This window comes from Magallana gigas, chromosome 5 (genome assembly GCF_963853765.1).
Source record: "Magallana gigas chromosome 5, xbMagGiga1.1, whole genome shotgun sequence".
In the NCBI taxonomy this organism is placed as follows: domain Eukaryota; kingdom Metazoa; phylum Mollusca; class Bivalvia; order Ostreida; family Ostreidae; genus Magallana; species Magallana gigas.
The window spans coordinates 29,510,740-29,532,858 of NC_088857.1; the positions used below are offsets into that span (position 1 = coordinate 29,510,740).

The following is a 22,119-nucleotide window of genomic DNA, read 5'->3' on the forward strand; positions in this document are numbered from 1 at the left end:
CCATCTGTCTGTCTGAGATCACTTGTCCAGAGCATATCTTCACTCCCCTTGGCCAAATCTGGCTTATACTTCAGCCACAGAGTGCTTTTGGGTGAAGGGTTTGCAGTGAACCATATCTCTAGGTCTAAAGTTAAAGCTTAACACCGCTCGTAAATAGGCACCGTAAACTCACACTGATACCGGGTATATAAACCCTTCATTTTCGTTACAACCGATTGCACACCTGAAACTCGTGGCCGAGGTGTAGTATTCTTTTTGTGGTCTTTTGATTCTGTGCATTTATTTCTTATTCTACGTGCATATTCTGTTTGTAAATAATGTATTGACCAATTGATTTGATGTTAATATTCTCCTGGCTTGGAAAAAAATACGTAAAATTTTATAATTTCATCGCGACTGAGTAACACATAGAGGCAGATTGTACGTCCACACAGGTGAGACCTCTAGGAACTCTACAGCAAAGTACTTCGTACTGTTTAGAGGTCTTAGCCTTATATAGGGGTCGTATGGACAGCAGTAATGAAAGGTGAAAGAGAAATATGACAAACAGTGACTATTTACGAGCGGTGTTCAGCCTTAAGGTCATAGCAGAATTATACATAAAATCCTTGTCTGGGTTATATCTGCACTCCCTTTGGTATAATTTGGCTCATACTTCACTCACAGAGGGTCTACAGTTAATGGGTATGCATAGACCTTGACTGAAGTTTGTAGGTCAAGGGTCAAATTGAACCACTCAAAATCGTATATACTTTCCACTTAGCCCTATTTGGCTCATACTTCCCATTTATAAACAGAGCTTTTGACTAAAGTGTGTTGTGACCATAAATCAATTTTCAAGGTCAAATGTGAAAGTCATTGCATAATTATATTAAAATCCTTGTCCTGAGCACATCTTCTTTCCCTCAGTCCAGTCTTACTCATACTTCATCCACATGATGCCTTTGATCAAAGGGTATGCAGTGACCTTGAATGGTGTTTGTATGTCAAGTGTCCAGGTCATATCTGATCACACTAAAATCCTTTTTTTAAAAGCATATATACATGTATATACTCTCTCCAGTTAGCCCTGTATGGCTAATACTTTACTTATACAGGGATTTTTGGTTCATGGCGTGCAGTGACTTTATACCAAGTCAATGTGAAGGTCATAGCAAATCTCTTTATCAGTTTTAAACCGTAGATAATATTCCAATTGCTTAGACTGAACAAAAAATGACTGTATCTAACGGGTAATTAGAAGTCCTATGCCAGCTGAAAATTTTCTTAGATATAGGTCAAGGTCAAAGCAAAATTCTCTGAAATTCTTTTCATCCCATTAGCGGGACCTTTTGAGATGGTCACCATCTCAATGTTGTCTAGTTAACAATTAAAATTGAGATTCTACCTGTCAGTGACTTATAGAAGTACCCCAATATGCATCACTGGAAAAAACTAGCTTTCAACAAGCCAATTCTGTCCACCAGTATTTATATCCTCCTCAGGCAAATACATGGATATGTAATATCTTGTATTTTACCTTATGCCAATTTGTAAGGACATTATTGGTTAAAAGCCATAAGTACATCCATACACTCTAAAGTATCCCTCCCCCTGTGCATTATGATGCAATTCTAATTACCTATTAAAGGTGATATAAGCCAAAATAAAATGTTGTATTAACTATTGTACACATGAGAATCACTTGTCTTTATCGCTCCTGGTGGGGTACATCTAGCACATTGTACTCCCCTGTCCTTTGGGGCTTTAAAACACTCAACCCTCACTGCTCTTGCATTGGGTCAATATACATGTATTCAGTTATCTACAACTCAGGAAAATGGAGATATGCTCATCTAACCTAGTTCATCTGAGTCTCTGAAGATTATTCACCATGATAATTGCCTAGAATGATAGAAGCGGGAAGAACAGCAATAATACATGTATATTGATGAACTGAAATTCTACATGACCTGATACTACTTGGCAATTCACAACCTGTACATGCATTACTAAATCAATAATTTTTAATAGAAAATTTGGATTTACTTCCAATTTAATCATTCTCCATCTTTTCTTTAATGTTTTGTGCATTTTTATCTAATTCTACTATTTCCTGTCAACAAACAAGTAGAAAACACAATTTGAGGAGTTTTTTTTATTTTAAATAATGGCATCACATGTTTACTTTCCCTTCTTAGTTTTAAGTTTTCTCTGGTAGAACTCGAGTTCTTTTCCCTCCAAAATGTAACCGTCACATCGACCACACTGTCCTGGGCGGGATGCCACTTTAGCTGTTGAAAAATAAGAGAAAAACATTACTGGTATAATCACTACAATACTGCTTCTGGTAATCTTAGTCCTACAAACATGGAATTCAGAATCCGGTAATTGTCCTGCATTTTGTGACAAGCACTTCTCAGGATAATTCATAAAATTCATCATGTATCCACATCATATTCCACAAAAATTACTTAAGACATTTCTTTATTTTGAAGCCTTAAAATAATTGATTAATTCTATGTTTGCTGCATTGTAAAATAGACCTAGTATGAACGACCTAGTATGAACACCTTTATGCAACTAACACCTTTATGCAACTAACTCGGGTAATCTTAATCCTACAGACATGAATGGAAATCAGAATCCGGTAATTGTCCTGCATCCTGTGACAAGCACTTCTCAGGATATGTTTTAAAATTCATCATTTAACCACATTATATTGCACAAGAACTAGTTTACTTCCAAAAGTTTATATAGTACAATAGAGCCAGTCTTATCTAAGAGTCTAGGTAAACTATGGGTTTTTTTCCTTCTGAATAACAATTTCCTTGACTTATTGTTTTAATAAATCTCACCACCGTCTCCACACTGAAAATAATAACCTATGCTTTTTAATAAGAACAGGTTATTTGTACGTGATCTATTGTAAATTGTATCAGTTTTAACTTCAAGTCCTGTGTCAAAAGATTACACGAACAGCGACAAACTGATTTTGATATTAGCACATAGTTTAGGTTCATCAAGTCATTTACAGACACTAGGAACCAAGCAAGATGTGCTCCTAGACCTACACACCTGATACAATTAATACATCATGATAATGATCAGGGGTCAGAATTTTTGTTTAATTGGAAGATGTATCTGCATCAGCAGGGGGTATCAGTCATAGTAAACTGTACTCTCCAAATACAGACTTTGTGTTTCACTCTGGGAAGGTTACACATGTCAGAAAAACACTGCAACAGCAAAGAGTGATGTCTTCATCAAGGTTAAGAACAATGCTGGCTCATACTAATATCCTTCAGGAAATAAAAATAAGAACAGAAATACCAAAGATGAAACCGATCAGCACAATTGATACAACTCCTTGCCAAAAAAATAAATACCTTGTCACCTCTTTCAGAAGTTCATGTTCTCAATCACAGACTCGTGTAGGGGAATCCGAACTAACTCATCACCAGAGGTCATATACAGAGTAAACTAAGTGTTGTAGTAAATAACAATTAAGACCTCTGGCCTAGAACCTCAAGTTAACTACTATTGACACTGGACCAAACATGATGTCTATATTTTGTACATAAGCCAGTCCAGTCATGAAATAAATCCTTTTTATTTGATTTTATTTCGTGAAAGTATATTATGGAAAATTTAAGATTATATGATGGTCATCAACATATGCACTAAAATCCATTTAAAATGTATCTGCATCAGCAGGGGGTATCAGTCATAGTGAACTGTACTCTCCAAATACAGACTTTGTGTTTCACTCTGGGAAGGTTACACATGTCAGAAAAACACTGCAACAGCAAAGAGTGACATTTATCCCTTGATATATTAATACTAAATAATCATATTTCAGTGCCTCCTTCTCAAAAAGCTCTAAACTCCCACCCCTTTAGAACAAAAAGCTAATTTCATTTAATAGTTAATTAAATTTGAAGTATCTCTACTTTGATTAAAATTATCCCCTTCCCCATTTATTCAACAATATCCTATAACAACATACCAAATTTCTTTATGTGATCAAAATTATAAATATTTTGGGTTTTTGGACAAGGAAGTATTTCCTGCATTCCTAGAAAAGTCAAGCCATTGTTTTCCCCCAGTCAGGAAAAATCATTTATACATAACTAATTAACTAAATGATAATCTCTCTCAGATGTTCGTTTTGTCAATCACAGATTCATGAAGGGGAATCCGAACAAACTCATCATTAGAGATAATCAAGAGCTTCATGTTCTCTTGAATGTTTACAATAGCAGGTGAAAGTCTATCTGACATGGAACTACCTATCCCACAGGATCCAACACATCGTACTACCAGCAGAAAGCCAAAACTATACCCAGTACTACTTATCTAACACATGGCACTAATTAGAGAAACTATCTAGCCCAGGATCTTGAAGGAAAGCTTTTATTATCCATGTTAAATATGACACACCACCTCTTGCATCAAAATACAACAATAATCAATTCTTTTTTGCGCCCAACTTGTGGAACAAAATGCTATTTCCACAAAGAAAAACCTACCACAACAAATCATTAAATTCCAGTTTCTGTAACGTGCTATATACATCAAAGGCTAAAGTAAAATCCGAAGATTTTCAAAATTTTGATGTGAACCAAGATGTGTTGTAGATCAAAATCTGTCAAAGTATTCAACAGCATGATTCAACCCTGATCTCTGACCCAGAATGGTAGAAAGGTTGCAAGAAGAGCTGTCCTTGAGGTTATTTATAAATGGACCAGAAATGTAGGTTTCCTACACCAGAAGTGTGCACAGTTTTCAGAAGTAAATACCATGATAGCAACATAAGAATTTTCAAGCAGATGTATGTATAACATGCTTTATCATGGAGCAGAAACAGTGTATATTTAATTTGTTTGTGCTCAGTGTAACTATGACAAAGCTATTCCTTGGAATGAGTTAACCAGTGTCAGAACGACGACTGAACAACATTCCTCGCTTCTATTTTTTCTTCATCGCACAAAACCACCTCTGCACACCATCTCTTTAGTAGTTATTCCATAGTTATGGTTAAACATATTTAAGAGGACAACCAGTCATAAATGAGTTGAATAAATAATATACTATACAATACACATAGAGTGGCAAACATCTGTGATAATCAGTTATTCATCACCATTATTTACCTAGAACTCGTCCAGCTGAGAATTGATCGTCCAGGGCATGTTCAACCTTTGCCAGCTTTTCTCTCTCGGCGTACTTTCTCTTTGTCTTTTTGGAGGCTGTCTCCAATTTCTTCAGTACAGCTTCCTCTTTTTCTGCCTACAATAGTTTGCATAATACTTACTACCAAGAACAAAATATTCCAATATCAATATAGAACCTGGAACTTTGTACAATAAAACCTATCATTACAATAAAACCCTGATATAGCCTTAACCTCTCCTTTGCCTCTGCTTTATACCAGACTCTACACACAGACTAGCCTGTTATTCTGCTGCAAGATACTGTCAAGGTTTAGGTGTAAAGAACACAGTAGAATGGTAAAATCACTACCTTATATCTTTAATTTCGTTCTTACAAAAATCCATTTTAATAAACTTTTTCATCTCATTCTGACATGAACACAATCTAAACCACAAATTGGAATATAATATCTGGGTGTCTCAGATACTTAGGAAGAGGGAGATATTCAAATCTCCATCTCCGAAGAGCTCTAAAATTAATTTTTCCACCACGATGAACCATATCAACATAAAATTGATGCGGTTTTAAAAGTGGAGAGTATCAAACATACCCTTTATACTTCAGAACCTGAAAACTTGTAATCTCTTCATTCCCCCCCCCCCCAAATACTTTGTTAAAAACAATATGGAAGTTTAATGAGAGAGTTAAATCTCCTCTTTAGTTTACTTTCTAGGTGTCTGAGAGACTTAGGAAAAGGGGGACATGCAAATCTCCATCTCCGAAGAGCTCTAACATTAATTTTTCCACCACGATGAACCATAAGAATATAAAATTGATGCGGTTGTAAAAGTGGAGATAATCAAATACATCCCTCATAACCGGAAACTTTTAATTCTCTTTCTGAAAACCTGAATTCTTGTTTCAGAAAATATGGAAGCAATGAAATCATTGAATCTCATCTTCGAAGCATTTCCTAAATTGATCTTTCACACTTTAAATTTCCATATTTAACCAATTTGGTTTAAAATGGTCAGACAGTGTGATCTTACTTTTGTAAAAAAAAATATTCATTTCAATCTTACCAAAGTTTATACTAATACTGATTGTAACAGATCATGATGTTAATGGTAATCAATAATAAAATCACCCCCGGAACAGTCTGTATTCATATACCACAATTTTCATTCACGTCAAGCCACTAATCCAGCTAGCCATGCCAAGCAAATTGTGGACAGCCAGTAGAAATATCACTATAGCTTCAATGAAACATATACTTCCACAGAAACACTACTAAACACAACTTTTTACCTTACATTTCAAAATTGATAATAAATCTATGTAAAAATCTTGACTTCTAAATATACAATCAGAAGCTGGATTAATTTATGGGTCACTTGCAAAACTACTTTCAAAGATTTTTAACTAAAACAAAGTTCTTTATTGACTATTCAGACTAAAAATATCTGAAAATAATTTCAAGTACCTACCAGCATTTAAATTTGGTAGTTAATTTGGTAGTTCAGTTTAATAACTGTACTACCACTTCTACCAATTTCATAGGTTATAAAATTTTAAAGTATATATTTATATATCAATTCATAGCTTTACATGTCTCTCATACTCAAGGAAAGATGACAATCAGAGATAAAAAGATCATCACTTTCAATACAGCCGAAAGATGGTGAAAAACAAATCATCACCTTGTCCATCTTCCTTGACAAACTTTTTTCTTTTGTAAAGTGAAAATTTCTAAATGTATAACTATATATTATAAATTGAAATTTGAAGATTTCTACAATCCTTTTTGTAAACATATTTTCGTTCTACTTCAACTAAAAATATTTTTGTTCTACTTCAAAGTATACATTAATTTGTAAGCCAAGACAACTATCTCTATACAAATATTTCCTACTATTTATTACTATCAGTCTCATTAAAGCTAATATGGATTCAATAAGTAAACAGCAAAAAAAAACAACATGTACACAAAACATTTCAGAAACTTTCATTGCAGTTAAAAAAGGGCAATTGCTTCAAATTGTAAAAAAAAAATCTCTATGCATTTTCTTGTCCCCTTTTCCTTCAAGACAATGACACCTTTTCATAATGCTAAAAAACCTTGCAGTGTCCTTTGTTGACGTACTTAATACAATTTCAAAAATAATGTTTGAAACAAGTTTTAGATACATCTTGGTCATCCAGTAAAAATACTACTTGCCATTCAGACATATCAGCAGAGTTTGTAATACATCACTGGCATCAGCCGAAAGATGGTGAAAAACAATCATCATTTAAGTCTTCTGGCAATGGCATGAAATGCACATACACTATCTAACTCCATAACTACACAACAACCCTTACCAATTTCACTCCAGCCTTCCTCCCCAAAGGCTTGGCATAGTGAGCCTCGTACCACTGTCGGAATGGGGTGGCATCAATCTGCACAATACAGGATTTGACAAGAGTCTTGGTTCTGACCAGTTCATTGTTGCTGGCATTGTAGACGACGTCAATGATACGCGTCTTTCTTGTGATAGCCTCTGATCCCCAAGCGAAGTTCCCTGATTCCAGACGAAGGGCTCGGTATTTTTTGTTGCCACCCATTGTCCGCACCGAGTGAATTCTGCGGTTTCCCAGCTGCACACATTAATTTGAATTTGAGCATTTATTGAATTGTGAATATCTCTAGAGATACTTAATTTGATCTTTAATAGTTCACTTTTTTCTAGGTTAGAAATACAATGTATTGTACTATGAAAGTAATTGTCACCTTGGTGTTAGCAGCTGGACGACCCAATTCAAACTTTCTCTTCTTGCGGATCTGGGTCATACGCCCACCCGTCTTCCTCCTCTTGTGCCATTTATCACGAGATATACCTGAAATTCAAAGCACCAGACTCTAGTCACATTAGATTACCATGCCTTCTTAATCACTCACAATCATACATACAAACTTGACCTACGAAAAACAGGGTATCAAATACAAATATCTTGTATTTACAATTAATTAAACACTAGCTGCAGCAATATGCATCAGCTCATATTCAGATATCTCCTTATCCTACCCTGACCCATACTTTCACTCTAGGTTTCAACCACCAATTTTTCTTGAAGTTTATACCAATATACCTATTAAAAAAGCTCATAAAAACCTTGAGTAATTAAGGTAAGAGTGATGCTTTACCAGTATCCTAATTAAAGTGCCGAGAAATGTTCCGCTGATTTTCTGACTACATGTGATTTTTCAGCAAAAATCAGCAATACCGAGAAAAACATCGCCAAGTAACCCGAATTTATAAAAAATCGAAGCTGAAACTACTTAAACAGAAACCCTTCTTCTTTCCTTAATTATTACCCTAACACTGCCTTACAACAAAATGATACTGGCGATAAGTTTTAATGATGATTGTCAAAGATTTGTTAAGGCAAACAAAACTTCACCGTACCCATGATGGCGATTTAACCGGAAAAGGAAGTGTGTAAGTTGTATTCAAGAGTTATTGGCCTTCCACAATTCAATATATCTCAAAACCAGTTTTTACGTGTACAGAGGGATAGTTTCAAAATTGTTTTTTTTCTCTTCAGATCTTTAAGGCCAGGGAGGTCAGGGATCGGGAAATTATTTAAACATCCTCAAAATGCGCAGATCAAAAAAAAAAATTCGGGGGGGGGGAGGGGGTATGATGGATATGGGGGTGGGGTGGGGGTGCCCGAGGAATATTTGCGGTAATTTTCTATGAAAATTTATGATGGTATGAGCCATTTGTCAATATTTAATTGGATATAATTACATTATAATCAAAATACTTTCACCATTTTAGAGTTTTTAAATTATTGATTGACAATATTTGACCACACATGAAGTGGTCAAATTTTTTGGAAAAGTAAAAATGATTGAAGTCCAAATGTGATTTGAACTCATGACTTATAGATCCGCAAGTAATTCTCTAACTCACTGCACTATGCTGTTCACTAATTAAGGCATCTTCGCTCGCCAAGGGTTTACGTTGTACTCCGCTCCTCTATAGAGAATCGGAGTAGATCGTATACCCATGGCTAGCGAAGTTGGCTGTTAAGTGGAGACATAAAAGAAATAAATGTCTCTGCTGTAAGGTAACTAATTTGGGGGGGGGGGGGGGGGGCAATACTTAAAAGTTAGAATCATACTTGAATTTATTAAATATTTTGATATGAAGTACATCACAATAGGTAGGTGTCCCATACCACCCTTAATATATGAACTGGTTTTCATCAGACTGTTCTTCCATCAATTTAGCAACCAAATTACTCATGTACTGCAATTTGAATTGCTGTACCAAGGGACCAACCTAGACCCAAATTTCAGGGAGACAAATCACTTCTCCCTCAGTCTGTGAAATTTACCTCACCTTGTCAAATCTTGACTTAAAATAGTCGTGGTCAATTTTATACTGCATGTTTATTAATTTCCCTAAGAAGAAGGGTTTTGTATAAAGATACAGCAATATCAGCAATATACAGGTATATCAAAGCTAAATTTTTTTCTTTCTTAATTTAATGGTGGCTTATAACAAATAATATATTTTTTTTAAAAGGATAATCTGATATGGCAAATTTGTTGAACACCTAGCCTTCTTTAAAATTATACACTACCTGTCTTGATCTATAGATAAAATCAAAAGAAGACAATATTTTTTAGAGATCTTAAGCTTTATTTCATCAGAACAAAGTACACCTTTCATGATATGCAATGCATGAGCACATGTGAAGATTTTCAATTTGTGAATGTACATGAAACAGAGTTGCCAAGATAAATTTGAGTACAATTCATCTATGTAACAAATACCAGATAATTCATATTAAAATGACACAAATTCAATTACAAGTGTATTCATATGTTAATTCCTTGAGATATAAATTTAGATTTCCCAAAAATTAATACATAATCCATATGAATCTTATGTGTACAATTTCATTATTAATTTATAGATAATTTTTTTTTGCATAATATGATTGCAGGTTTATTGTTTATTTTCTTTTTTCTATTTCCTTAACTTTATTAGAAGATATTACAATCACAGTAGCATACCATTCTCTGTCCTTCAATAACATAAGAGTTTTGAACTTTTGTTCTACCCCCAAACCAAGGAACAGAACAAGAGATATATTAAGAATCTATTATTAACATGAAATCTAGTACATATCAACAAATTGAAACAACTAACCTATCTTTAACATTATTGCACCTTTGTGTGTTACTGAAAAGAAACACACTTTTTATATAATAAATGATAAATGGTCAAAGAATAAAGTTCAATCTTCGATTATTTAAAAAAAAATTGGCACTAATCTCAGTACTATTGAATATGTTGAGACTTCTTTTTCATTTTAATCTTACCCAAGTGCCTTATGAAATATGTTGGGTTTTTTTTTTTGGTAAATCAAATTGGTAAATATATCATTATTAACAAACAAAAAAAAAACCAAATTAAACTGTCAGAAGACTGTACAGTAATGTCCCCCCCAAAAAATGTACCTCATTTTGTTTTAGACAGTCATTAAATTTTTTTTAAAAATCATTTAACACTGACCCTATAAAACTAAAAGAATATTACCTCGGGACATTATTTAATTGCAATTATATCAAGTTTCTTCCTGTATGGCATTTAGACACATGATGAACATGAGGATATATATGAAATTATGATCCAATGCAGTGTACTGGTGTAAAATGGACTAGAGGAACACCGTTAAAAAAAAAATCATGAAACTGATTACTAATTACTTAAATTCTGATGACACTAAAATCATAATATCAAACTTAACAACAGCTACTGAGTATACCAGTCAAGTTTTAACATGCAACACAATGAAAAGTTGGAAGATTCTGAATGTTAACCATACAATGCAAAGTATAATTCATTTGAATGGTTATTGAGAATAATTTGTCGGCAGATGGAACTAACAAATTTGGGTCTTATTTCAATCCCATGATCCCCATTCACAGCTTTGTTCTAGAAAACCCTTATCTTTTTGCAACATATCCACCCCCAGCCCTAAAAAAAATCAATTGATAGGTATCTATTCTAATGAAACAAAGATCATAAATGATGATGATGATGATATCATTGATATCAGACACAATGATTCAAAATGATGGTGGATGATTTCTTTTTAAAAATACATACTTTTGTTTATCAGAATTGGCAACAGTATAGAGACTCTACAAGAGCATTCAAGCTAATACAAGTCCACACAAATAACTGGGTTAATTAAAAATACAAAACAGTGACAATCTCTGAGTGTAGTACATGCTATCCAATTATATTTACATCATATTTCATTACAGTGACTGCTTAAAATTACATAATGCTTGAGACATTATGACATACATGTACTACCGGTACTTCCTGAAACTGAGGAAACTCAATATTGGACACATTGTAAACACTCTCCCACTACAGGGAGAATTCAGCTGTAAAAGGGTGGGATTCAATCCTACAGAGAAGGACATGTAACAAGACATACACATATAGATGAATAATTATTCAACAAAAAATTTAAATTAATCAACCTTTCCCACAAACTAAACAAGAAAGGAAGCACTACTGATTATATATTTTTTTGTTTTGCTAACAAATTATGTTTTAATTAACCATACATTGTATGTCAGTACCAAACAAATACATATATAATTCAACACACCACAAAAAAAAAAGTTTACTGAAATCAACAACGGTCTCGTCATGTTTCAGACTGGACAGAAGAAGATAGAGGTACATGCGCCAGACACGGTACATGCATCTATTGTCAGTACATTTACATGTACTGAGACTTCAGGTTCACTGAATCAAATGAAATAATTCACTGACAATCACACAAATTTAACTCAACAATACATGCTTTGAATCGGTAATAGTCATCATGAGAAGAGAAGATTGTAACAAATTAATTTCCTAATAACTACATGTAAATCAAGACCAAGAAAATCAACAATGTCAGAAAAAAATCCACTTTTTAAAAAAATTTAAAACTTTTTCACTCTCTATTCCATCTTTTTTTTTTAATATAATTTTATATACACATGTATATCAGAATTTTAAAAGAGAAGGAAAAATAAAGTTTATCACAATTCATTAAAGATACTAGCTATCTCAGCACCATCAACCGTGATGTAGCCCTGTGTATTGGTTAAACCCATCTGTCTGTGTAGTTCAACATCACAGGTTGTAAATTCAAGCAAGAGATCCTTTTGTCGCAAGCCTTAGAAATTGTTCTGTCTTTTCTTCTTGGCATCGATTGCATCCAAAATGGGTTGCCTCTTTGCTTGGTAACGTGCTCGCAATTCATCAATTTCTCTCTCCATTTCTGGGTCAAGATCGGATAGCCTTGATTCAAGTTCTTCATACGACAAATTTCTTAACTGGAAAAAATAATATTCAAACTTAGAAGGTCAATATTTTCCCCCAGTGTTTGCTAAATAAACAAAGATGATATTTTTTTTAATATGGGGAGAAATATAAAAAATTAACATCAAACAATTAATATAAAACTGCCTTTTTGAAACTGAATCCCAATTACCAGTAATTAATTTAATTGTTATACCCATTTTTCAATTTACATATACATGTACATGAATTAGAAATCAGAGAAACATGCTTAAGCCATGCTGTTATGAAAGTTCAAGGGGAAGAAGAAATCTTTACAAGATAGACAGATCGTTCAAAGGGTAAATAAAAAAACACGTCAGTGATTGTCATGTATGGTAAATTGAACTAAAATATAAATTGATGCCCTTGGATATACGTTATACTACCCTAACAAAATTACATACAACTCATACTGAATTTTGTTAATACTGAATAATTTGTGTACCTCAAAAAACAACATATAGAGAGTTGATACACCACATGTAAACATACATGTAGTATAAATACAATGTGTTTTTCCTTCATTTTTCAGCTATCACATAAATTAATATACTTACGAAATCAAAATCTCCATCAATGAAAGACCGTTGGGAATGGTGAGGGGGTGTGACATGTTTGATGGGCGGGGCCATCTGGGGCTGGGCCCTGGGTGGTGCCACCTTGTCCTGCTCCTTCTTCTCAAAGTGGTCGAGGTAGGCCGGTCGGTATTTCTCCTTGCCCTCAGTTCCTGTGTCATGCCCTGTCAATCACATACTACCTTTATACACAGAGTGGAACAATTAAATGCTAAAGAAATTACCAAAGCATCATCCAGAAAAATATATCTTTCTCATTTCCGAAAATTAATTTTTACCCTTTTTAATAAATTTTCCAAAGGAATAATACTTGTTCTTACTTAATCTTACTCGATCTTTACACATTTACTCAAAAACAAAATATGTACATATACTGACTGTTCATCAAAAAATAATCTCAAATTCAAAATTTATTCTATTTTAATCAATTGACATATCACTGTGTGTAACAAGAATGGTAGAGTATTAAAAGAATCAGAAATATTGTTCTGTCACAAGGACACATGTCCAGTTTTCACAAATCCACAAGTTATCAACAAAGAAGTAGAAACCTATTAATAGCGTTTTGGTTACATATCATGATCAGTTGATTTCGATCAGAGTTTCAGAGTTCAGCTCTGAATTGAGTAGTAAACATAAGAAAAGAAAATATCATGCATGAAATCTCAATATCTTTAACATAGGGCAAACCATTCATATAGTTCAAAGACCTGAAAACAATTGGCTTAGAAACCATCTATGTTGAGGACTCATATTGTTCATGATGCAAAAATGAGGAAAATGAAATGAAGTGATAGGGAAAAACAAATTTTAAAACGTCATAGATTAAACGAATATAGAAGAGAAGCTGAGATACAATCTGTTTTATATATAATGATAATTACTGGCACTACTACTGCTGCTTTTGTAGCCGGAGTCACGGGGAGTTTTCACTATTGTGTCACATCCTTTTAGGCAAAAATCATTTATAAATGAACTCAATTAAGATTACCGGTAAATTTTTTTCTCATTCTTTTTATTTCTTTACCATTGGTCAATCATCACTATTGCAGTATTTAATATATACAATGCACAAGTAGCCTGAATATCATGAAACTAAACATTGGTTTTTCTTTAAAGTTTAGATATACATGTACACTATGAAATTTAGATACGTGTACTACAGTTTCTGAAATGTCACTTAATGCCTATCAGTTTTAACCAATTAAACTCATTTGAAAAATTCATGATCAAGATTTTGAAAAAAATTTCAGATGTACAAGAACTTACGTTTCATGGTTGAGTCATCCTCCGAGTCCTCGTTGATGACCAGTGTGCCGAGATCGGACTCGACGAGTGTGTTTGCCTCGCTGTTTACCACAACAGTTCCACTCTCACTCTTACTCAGGGTTCCTGCAAAACAAATGAACCTTCATTCTATAAAGACCTATAAATTAAAAAAACTCTCATATATAAATGCAAAGAGTTTATGTAAGATCATACAGTACATTTGCTTGCTCTTGTATATAATGTACCTGATGAGGATTTCATGGTTGAGTCATCGGTTTTCTTCATGGTTGACCCGTGATCAACATCATCATCTCCATCCTTTTCAACAGAGTAGAATTCATTTTGAGATTTCTCTTTATGTTTAGTAACATACACATGCACAACACAAATGTTATTTTCTCTGTTCCTGATACCTCACAAACTACTATGATTCTGAAGTACCACATTATTTTGGCAATTTATATATCATCTTATACTGGTACAAAAAATACTTTATTCAATGAAAAATTGTCATAGTTTTGCTTTAAGTTAAATTTTAAGATCAAACTTTTTTTTGGAGAAATCCAAGTGTTTGTTTACTGAGAAAAATTCATTTAACAAACTTTTAAAATATTTGTATTTCTTAATCTTCCTATCTCTTCAGAGGGAAAGGAAAGAATAAATATTAATAACATCTGAAACAACCATAGCTCAGGGAAATATTGTGTTCTGACGACTCACCGAATCATCCCCGTTGGTAATGATGCTGTTTTGTGCTGCCTGGATTTCTTTGGCGTCGTTAATCATTTTGTGCAATGCTTCTCGTGGTTTTGCATTTTGAATAAACTCATGCTACAAAATCAAATTAAGAAAATGTCAAATTCCCTCATACCAGTTACCTATCATAAAAGATATCTCCAGGATAAATACTACACTGTATACGCTGCACATTATTAGGGAGGCTAGGTGGTCAAAACACTTTTAAACACAATACATGTATTATCATTTAATAAATAAAAAATACAATAATTTTAGCATTTCAACATTTTCTTGTATATCTTTATACAGATATCTTTGTCCAAAGGAGGTAAATATAGCCAAAAAATGGTCATGACCATCCAGCCCTCTTAAAGGGGCATGGTCACAATTTTGGTCAAATTTTGTTTTTCTATTTTTATTATTTACAATGCTTTAGAAATGCATTTCTAATAACCAAATGAAATTTGAGAGTCAGCTAGTTGTTAAGTTATAAGCAAGATACAGAGCTCAGAATTCTTTGTCATGTAAACTAGGTTCATGCCCTGTTTTTGTTTACATAGGTTCAAGCTGATTTGTCTATCTTTTTATTCATTTTAAGCATAAACATTTAGGTCTAAAATTGGAATTTTAACTTCAACATTCAAAATGTAAACAAAAGCTTTGTTTACACAGCAAAGAATTGTAACCTCCGTTACTCGCCTATAACTCAACAAATGACACTCAAATTTCGGTTGCCTTTTAAAAATGCATTACTGATGCATTGTAAACATTAAAATCGGAAAAACAATTTTTGCCCCCAATCGTGACCATGCCCCTTTAAGCCCATAGATTTAATTAGTAAGTTATATCCTACCTGCATGAGTTCAGCTGCTGAGACCCTTTGTTCCGGGTTTTTGACAAGACATTTCGAGACAAAGTCTATGAATTCTGGGGACCATTTATCAGGGTTTCGGAATGATGGGGGTGGTTTTGTTGGGATCATGAATATTGCCTAAAATGAGAGTTTAAGAAAAAATCTCATAAAAAAGATTCTTTGAATATACATGTAGTTATTATCAATTCAATCAAATACATGTGTAATACAAAGATGCAAGTAATCAATTACTTGCAAGAACAGGTATTTGAACAAGTTTTACTCAAATATATGAAACTGTTTATCAAGGATATGCACATGAACTACTTTCATATCTAATTTGAAATCTCACTGCTGTTCAAGTTATTATACATATAAAATATCTTAACTTTTAACTCTTTCTTTTTCATAATAATAGTTTTATTTAAAGCAACTTCTGCAGTTCTACATCAATTCAATGTTAAAAGAACATACCCTCATAGGATGAATGTCACCATAAGGTGGTTTGCCCTCGGCCATCTCCAGCGCAGTAATACCTAAAATATTGCAATTAGGTAAAATGTTCATGTTCTTCTCCCATCCTCCGACCCAATAAGAAAATTTCAATTTATTGTCATGTAGTCAGTGGTCGTTTTCCTTTGCCAATCTATCAAATTTGTATAGGTATCTACCCTCCCAAAATACACTGTGCTTGTGATTCAAACCAATTAATCATCTTTTTTTGTGACAAACTATTGTAAGGCGTGCTATCCATCTCTCTGTAAATCAGTCTTAAAATGTCTTATATTTGTTAAATGTCAACTGCATAAGCTCAGTTGTGAAAATTAGCCAAGGTCCAAAAACTGCGGTAGTTTTTCGGTGGTAACTTGCAAAATGAAGTTGCCACAAATAAAAAAACTGTTTACAGTACTCTATAAATGTATATCAATAGAACAGTTCTAGTGTCACCTACCTAAACTCCATATGTCTGCCACACAGTCGTATCCGATCTCCTGGATCACCTCAGGAGCCATCCAGTATGGTGTCCCTATCACAGTGTTTCGTTTGGCCATAGTGTCCTGGTGTAAAATAATACATCACATTCATAATTCTTTTTTAAGTTTTTAGATGTCAGGTTATTACATTCATTTGTTGTATGCTACAAAATCAATATCAATTGGTTTTGACTAATTATCAATTATTAGTCTGTATTAGTCCTGACATAATTGCAGTACATTTACAGTTAGCTGTCTTGGTACCCCATAGTCTAAATGTTTATCCCTTTTAACCAACTGGAGTGTATAAACTAGCTTACAAATCAATCACTCTTATTCCACTGCTAAGTACACAGTACACTCACAGTAAGCTGTCCCGCCACTCCAAAGTCTGCCAGTTTGGCGTGGCCCTCCGTGTTCAGCAGGATGTTGCCTGCCTTGATGTCCCTGTGGATCTTCCTCCTGGAATGTAGGTACTCCAAGCCTTTCAGAGCATCGTAGAGTATTGTAGCAATCTCCTCCTCTGTTAACTGGATTATCAAGGGTTACATTCAGTTAAGACATCATTATGTATAATACTACATGCTCGCATCAATAGAAATATCAAATAAACATGGTATGTGACTGGATTTAATTTTCATGGTGTTCACTGCTCATTGTCTACACATGTATCAAACATAGAGCAGTATATATCTGTTTATGACAAAATGATAAAGGTACATATAAAATCCACACACACAAAAAAAAGAGAGAAAAAATTCAAGTTTCCTGAATTTTCTTTTTAAAACAAAAGCAGATTTTTTAAAAAAAGCTTTATGTAGATGAAACCTTTTTTGTCATAATATTGAGAACATTAAATCATGAACAGTCTATACTTTAATTCCCCCAAAAATTTCAAATTCCAGATATGGAAGATGAACAGAGTAACAAAAGACTTTAATTCAATTTTTCTAAAAAAAAAAAAAAAAAAAATAAAAGAAAATAAACAGGAACTCCATAAAATATTTTTGATATGAAAATCACTACCTAATGTACAAGCATGTCCATGTTCATGTAACTTTACATAATAATGTAAACATCCTTTGCCAATGGGTTGTTTACATGTTACAGGAAATAGGTGTAATACATACTGTTTTATTGCGTAATCTCATTATGTCTGACACTGAGCCAGCTCCACAATACTCCATCACAATCTAAACAAAAAATAAATAAATACATACATGTACACTAGTTCACTCTTCATAAATGTAATACACATAAAAAGTATCCTTAATTTTTAGGGCACATGTAAAATGCATGTTTTAATTTCAATTCATGTTGATATCTGCTAATCTTTAAAAAAAAAAAAAGGACATTCAACAGTTTTCATCAACATTCTTTAAGCAGTATTTTCCTTCTTACACAATCAAAAATACAGGTAGCCAATTAAAATAATGATACGTCCATGAAGATAAAACTGGAATATTCATTGACTTATTGAATTCAGGTTTCAATACACTGCAAAGCCTTACCCACAAGTCTGTGTTCTTGAAATAACTGCCATAGTACTTGACTATGAAGACACTATCACACTGCTGCATAATGGAGATCTCCTTGATGATCTCCTGCAGATCTGTGTCCACCGGGACCTGTTTGATGGCCAGGACCTGGCCCGATTCCTTGTGAAGCGCTTTGTAAACGCTGCCATAGGATCTACAGAAACAGTCGCAGAACATTAATTTCTCTTCTCGATATCAGAGGGAAACACGTACATCTCATAAAATACTGGCTTATGTGTTTATCGTTATCATTACAGTTTACATTCAAGATTTTATTTACTTTTAAAATTTGAATTTCAAAGAAATAAAAAACAATTTGAAAATAGTAAGACTATAAATGAAAAATATTGCCATTCCAATTTAATTTTTTATAGGTATATTTGCACTGATTAATTAATGTGTACTTAAAAATCAGGGTTCTTTACTATCAGATTAGAGCCAATTCGTAAGAAAGTATAACACACTTTCAGTAAGAGAATTAAGTACTAAAGGAAATGAGCAGTACATGTAGTAATTCAAGTGCATATTTCCATGTCTTAAGAATTTGTGAAGATATATTAAGTAAATGTTTACATCAGGTATAGTTATTGAGATAGAGATTTCCTGATACATATTGCCAAACTACACTTTCAAGTCTGCTGTTAGTAAATCTAGGTCAAGGTCCCCATTAATGTGTATGTTGAAAGAAGTTACTCTATCTTTATTTTTTTTACTTTCATCCAATCCCCCCCCCCCCCTCTTCTTTCAATTCTTAAATTTTGATTTTCCACATAAACTTATAATGAGTTTTTGAATTTAATAACAAAAAAATTCATACTTTGCTTTCAAATATATAAGATGGCTTTCTATCAGAGCAAAAGTAAACTTCTGAATTCTTTAAAAAAATGATTTCATAAATTCAACATTTATAGTCTTTACAATATTCTTAATATCAATTAATGTTTTAATATCAACAGCAAGATTATGGGTAAAATTGCACTGCAACATTCACCCATGCTAATGAAGGCAAAACTAGACCACAACATTCATGCATTAAGCCATCCAAAGGAGAAAGCAGAAGAATGGCGCAGAACATGGTGGACAAAAATAAAGGATGCGCAGCAGTAAATATCTAGCTTTAATAATTCATTTTAAAAACTTGGAAGAAAAAGGAGAAAAATGTCCCAATTAAAATAACTAGAAAATGACCAAAAAAAACCAAACTTATCAAAAAGAGTTTTGTTACTGTAAATTGCTTTTCTTTCAGAAAAAAAAGTCTTATCATATGTCACATGTACAATGGCAATTATCAATATATTGTATAGTCTAGTAAAAAAAAAAACTGTTAAGATGCTGAAGTTGAAATCGTTTTTTTATTAAATCAAATGAAAAAAAAGTGCTATTGATTTGTTTTTTGTTTTGCTTTTCAGATTTCAGATCTTACCCTTCTCCCAATTTGCCTAGAATATCAAAAACTTCTTCTGGTGACCTCGTAAGGTCGTCCTCTGGAAGTCGCTTTAGGGGGTCACTAGGGGGTAAAAGCAAACCAAAAAAAGTGTAAAGCTAAATGCAAGCCATGAAAAAAAGTCCTCTGTGAATTAGTATGTAGGATTCTCTACTGGAATGCACGTTCAGGACTTGTACATCAAATGAATATGGATATCACATGGCATGCATCAGATTATAACTTGTCATTACAAAAATGCTATACTTCTTTGTATGGTGTTTTAAAATAATGAATATAAAACTAGACAGGTTTTGACAGAAAATATCTTGCAGCTGTTTTTCTCATGAGTCTATTGATTTAAATTTTTAAATCACAAATTTTTTAAGGTTGTGAATTGCTAAATTATTAATATTCTCTGAACCAGAATGAGAAACTAATGGTAAAATAAATATTTCAAAAAGAACTTTCTGTCAAATCCTTTTCAACAATTCCATTCTGTAAATAAACCTGATATCAACTTTGTATATTTGTTCAAGAACATGACATTCATATAAATCGTATGTATAGTCCTGAATGTATTACAGTACACAAGTATTTCTATTACACTACAAAAAGTATTAAGAGAACTTGAAATGATTACTTCATTAACATCACACTTCTGGGCCTTGTAAAACTTAAAAATGTAAAACCAGAATCTGGGGTGTTTTTTTTTTCATTTAAGTTTTACAAAAAAGTACTCTATTGATTTTCATTATTTTTGTAAAATTTCTTTTTTGAAACTCGAAAAATGCATTGCAAGTTCCCATAACACTATGTTCTACAAACATAACTACATTTTGTACATACATGCAACCAAAATAAATCAGGCAAAATGCACTTTAAAGCATGGAAGTCTGTCTTTGTTTTAAGATTTTTTCTTGAAAATTTTAAGTATGAACAATACTATCCAGGGATGAACAATGACAAACTCCCATCTCCATCAATCTTGTACATTAAATTTTATTAGAGAGGTGTGGTCTTGAATCTGTACACAAGTTTGGAATGCAACTCACAGCAAATGACACTACATTAATAGAATTAAAAATCTTGCTGGCAATTTGCTGTACGAGCTCTGCATCACTTGTTCAGTTGCAGCGTGCAAATCACCAGGAAAATACTAATAAGAGCAGAGATATGCATGAGGAGACAACAAACATAAAAAAAACTGCCGCCACATTTCACTGATGCCTTACCCTCTTCCTATTTTACAAATTATATCAAAAACCTCATCAGGTGGTCGAGCCAAACTCTCATCACTTAATTTTGTTAACTCACTGAATCAAAAGAAATGATAAACCATAATTAATTTCATTTAAAATGCATATATCATACCCTAGCTAATTTGTAGAAACAAAAATATCAATTACATATCTGTGCCAAAATCTAAATAATGTATAGTTACAAAGTGGCAATACAGAATACTATTACGGAGCATATGCTGAACCTAATTCTTCTACAACATTGTTTAGGGTTAACACTATTTGAAAACTGAAAAGAATTCAGAATTCATATACAAGTGCCAGCGATCCGTCATATTGAGATTGTGTTGCACTCAAAATTCTAAGTTTAATGATGAAAAAAAAAAACCAAACGAAACTTTACATTTACAAAATTGTACTATTAAATGAGTAAATTCTAATATCATGATAGTCCTTAGTTGTGTACAATAGACATTTATCATCTGATCATGATGCGGGTCCTCATCTTTATATTGTCATTCTGCATCATATCCTGTTAAAAACTAAGAAACCTTTTTAAACATGAGTTATGATAGTAACATTTTCGATGATAGTTTGTACAATTCTTTGCAATATATCTAATAATGGTAACCAAACAAGTATCGACGGTTAAAAACAATGAAAATGACACCGTATATTCCTGATACTAAGCAAGTTTCAAAACAATGATCAGATTGTACTTTAAACTTCCTTAAAAGTTCAAAAAAACTAATTTGAAAAACACATTTACCTTTGACTAGTCATATTTTGATGTACGACAGGGTAAATAATCGTGCGGTTTCATGGAAATTAGCTTAAAACGCTAAACATTCCACATTTCTACATTAGTTTTCTTTTCCGGAAGCTGTGCGACAAGGTGAAGTTCTTCCATCTAAAGCATTTCGGCGCTTTGATTATGTGGTTTATTAAAACACATCTATGACT

At 33.0% G+C, this 22,119-nt stretch overlaps 2 protein-coding genes across 7 annotated transcripts; both read right to left on the minus strand.

Moving 5' to 3' along the window:
• Nucleotides 1-2,122: 2,122 nt before the first annotated feature.
• LOC105340032 (small ribosomal subunit protein eS8) lies at nt 2,123-8,663 on the minus strand. Its single transcript, XM_011445901.4, has 5 exons — nt 8,583-8,663; nt 7,907-8,013; nt 7,498-7,773; nt 5,136-5,271; nt 2,123-2,273 (listed from the first exon to the last, which is right to left on the minus strand). The coding sequence occupies exons 1-5, from the start codon at nt 8,584-8,586 to the stop codon at nt 2,164-2,166; spliced, it is 633 nt and encodes a 210-aa protein (XP_011444203.3). The 5' UTR covers nt 8,587-8,663; the 3' UTR covers nt 2,123-2,163.
• Nucleotides 8,664-10,170: 1,507 nt separating this feature from the next.
• LOC105340117 (serine/threonine-protein kinase 3) lies at nt 10,171-22,083 on the minus strand. 6 transcript variants are annotated; one of them, XM_034456253.2, is made up of 15 exons: nt 21,926-22,083; nt 21,151-21,231; nt 19,916-19,999; nt 18,466-18,646; nt 18,085-18,147; nt 17,320-17,484; nt 16,933-17,038; nt 16,455-16,516; nt 15,981-16,118; nt 15,110-15,220; nt 14,635-14,707; nt 14,390-14,512; nt 14,005-14,067; nt 13,103-13,284; nt 10,171-12,538 (listed from the first exon to the last, which is right to left on the minus strand). In XM_034456253.2, the coding sequence occupies exons 1-15, from the start codon at nt 21,937-21,939 to the stop codon at nt 12,380-12,382; spliced, it is 1,605 nt and encodes a 534-aa protein (XP_034312144.1). In that variant the 5' UTR covers nt 21,940-22,083; the 3' UTR covers nt 10,171-12,379. The 6 variants fall into 6 exon arrangements, with proteins under 6 accessions (XP_034312144.1, XP_011444334.1, XP_011444411.1 ...); XM_011446032.4 differs by lacking the exon at nt 21,151-21,231; XM_011446109.4 differs by lacking the exon at nt 19,916-19,999.
• Nucleotides 22,084-22,119: the final 36 nt, after the last annotated feature.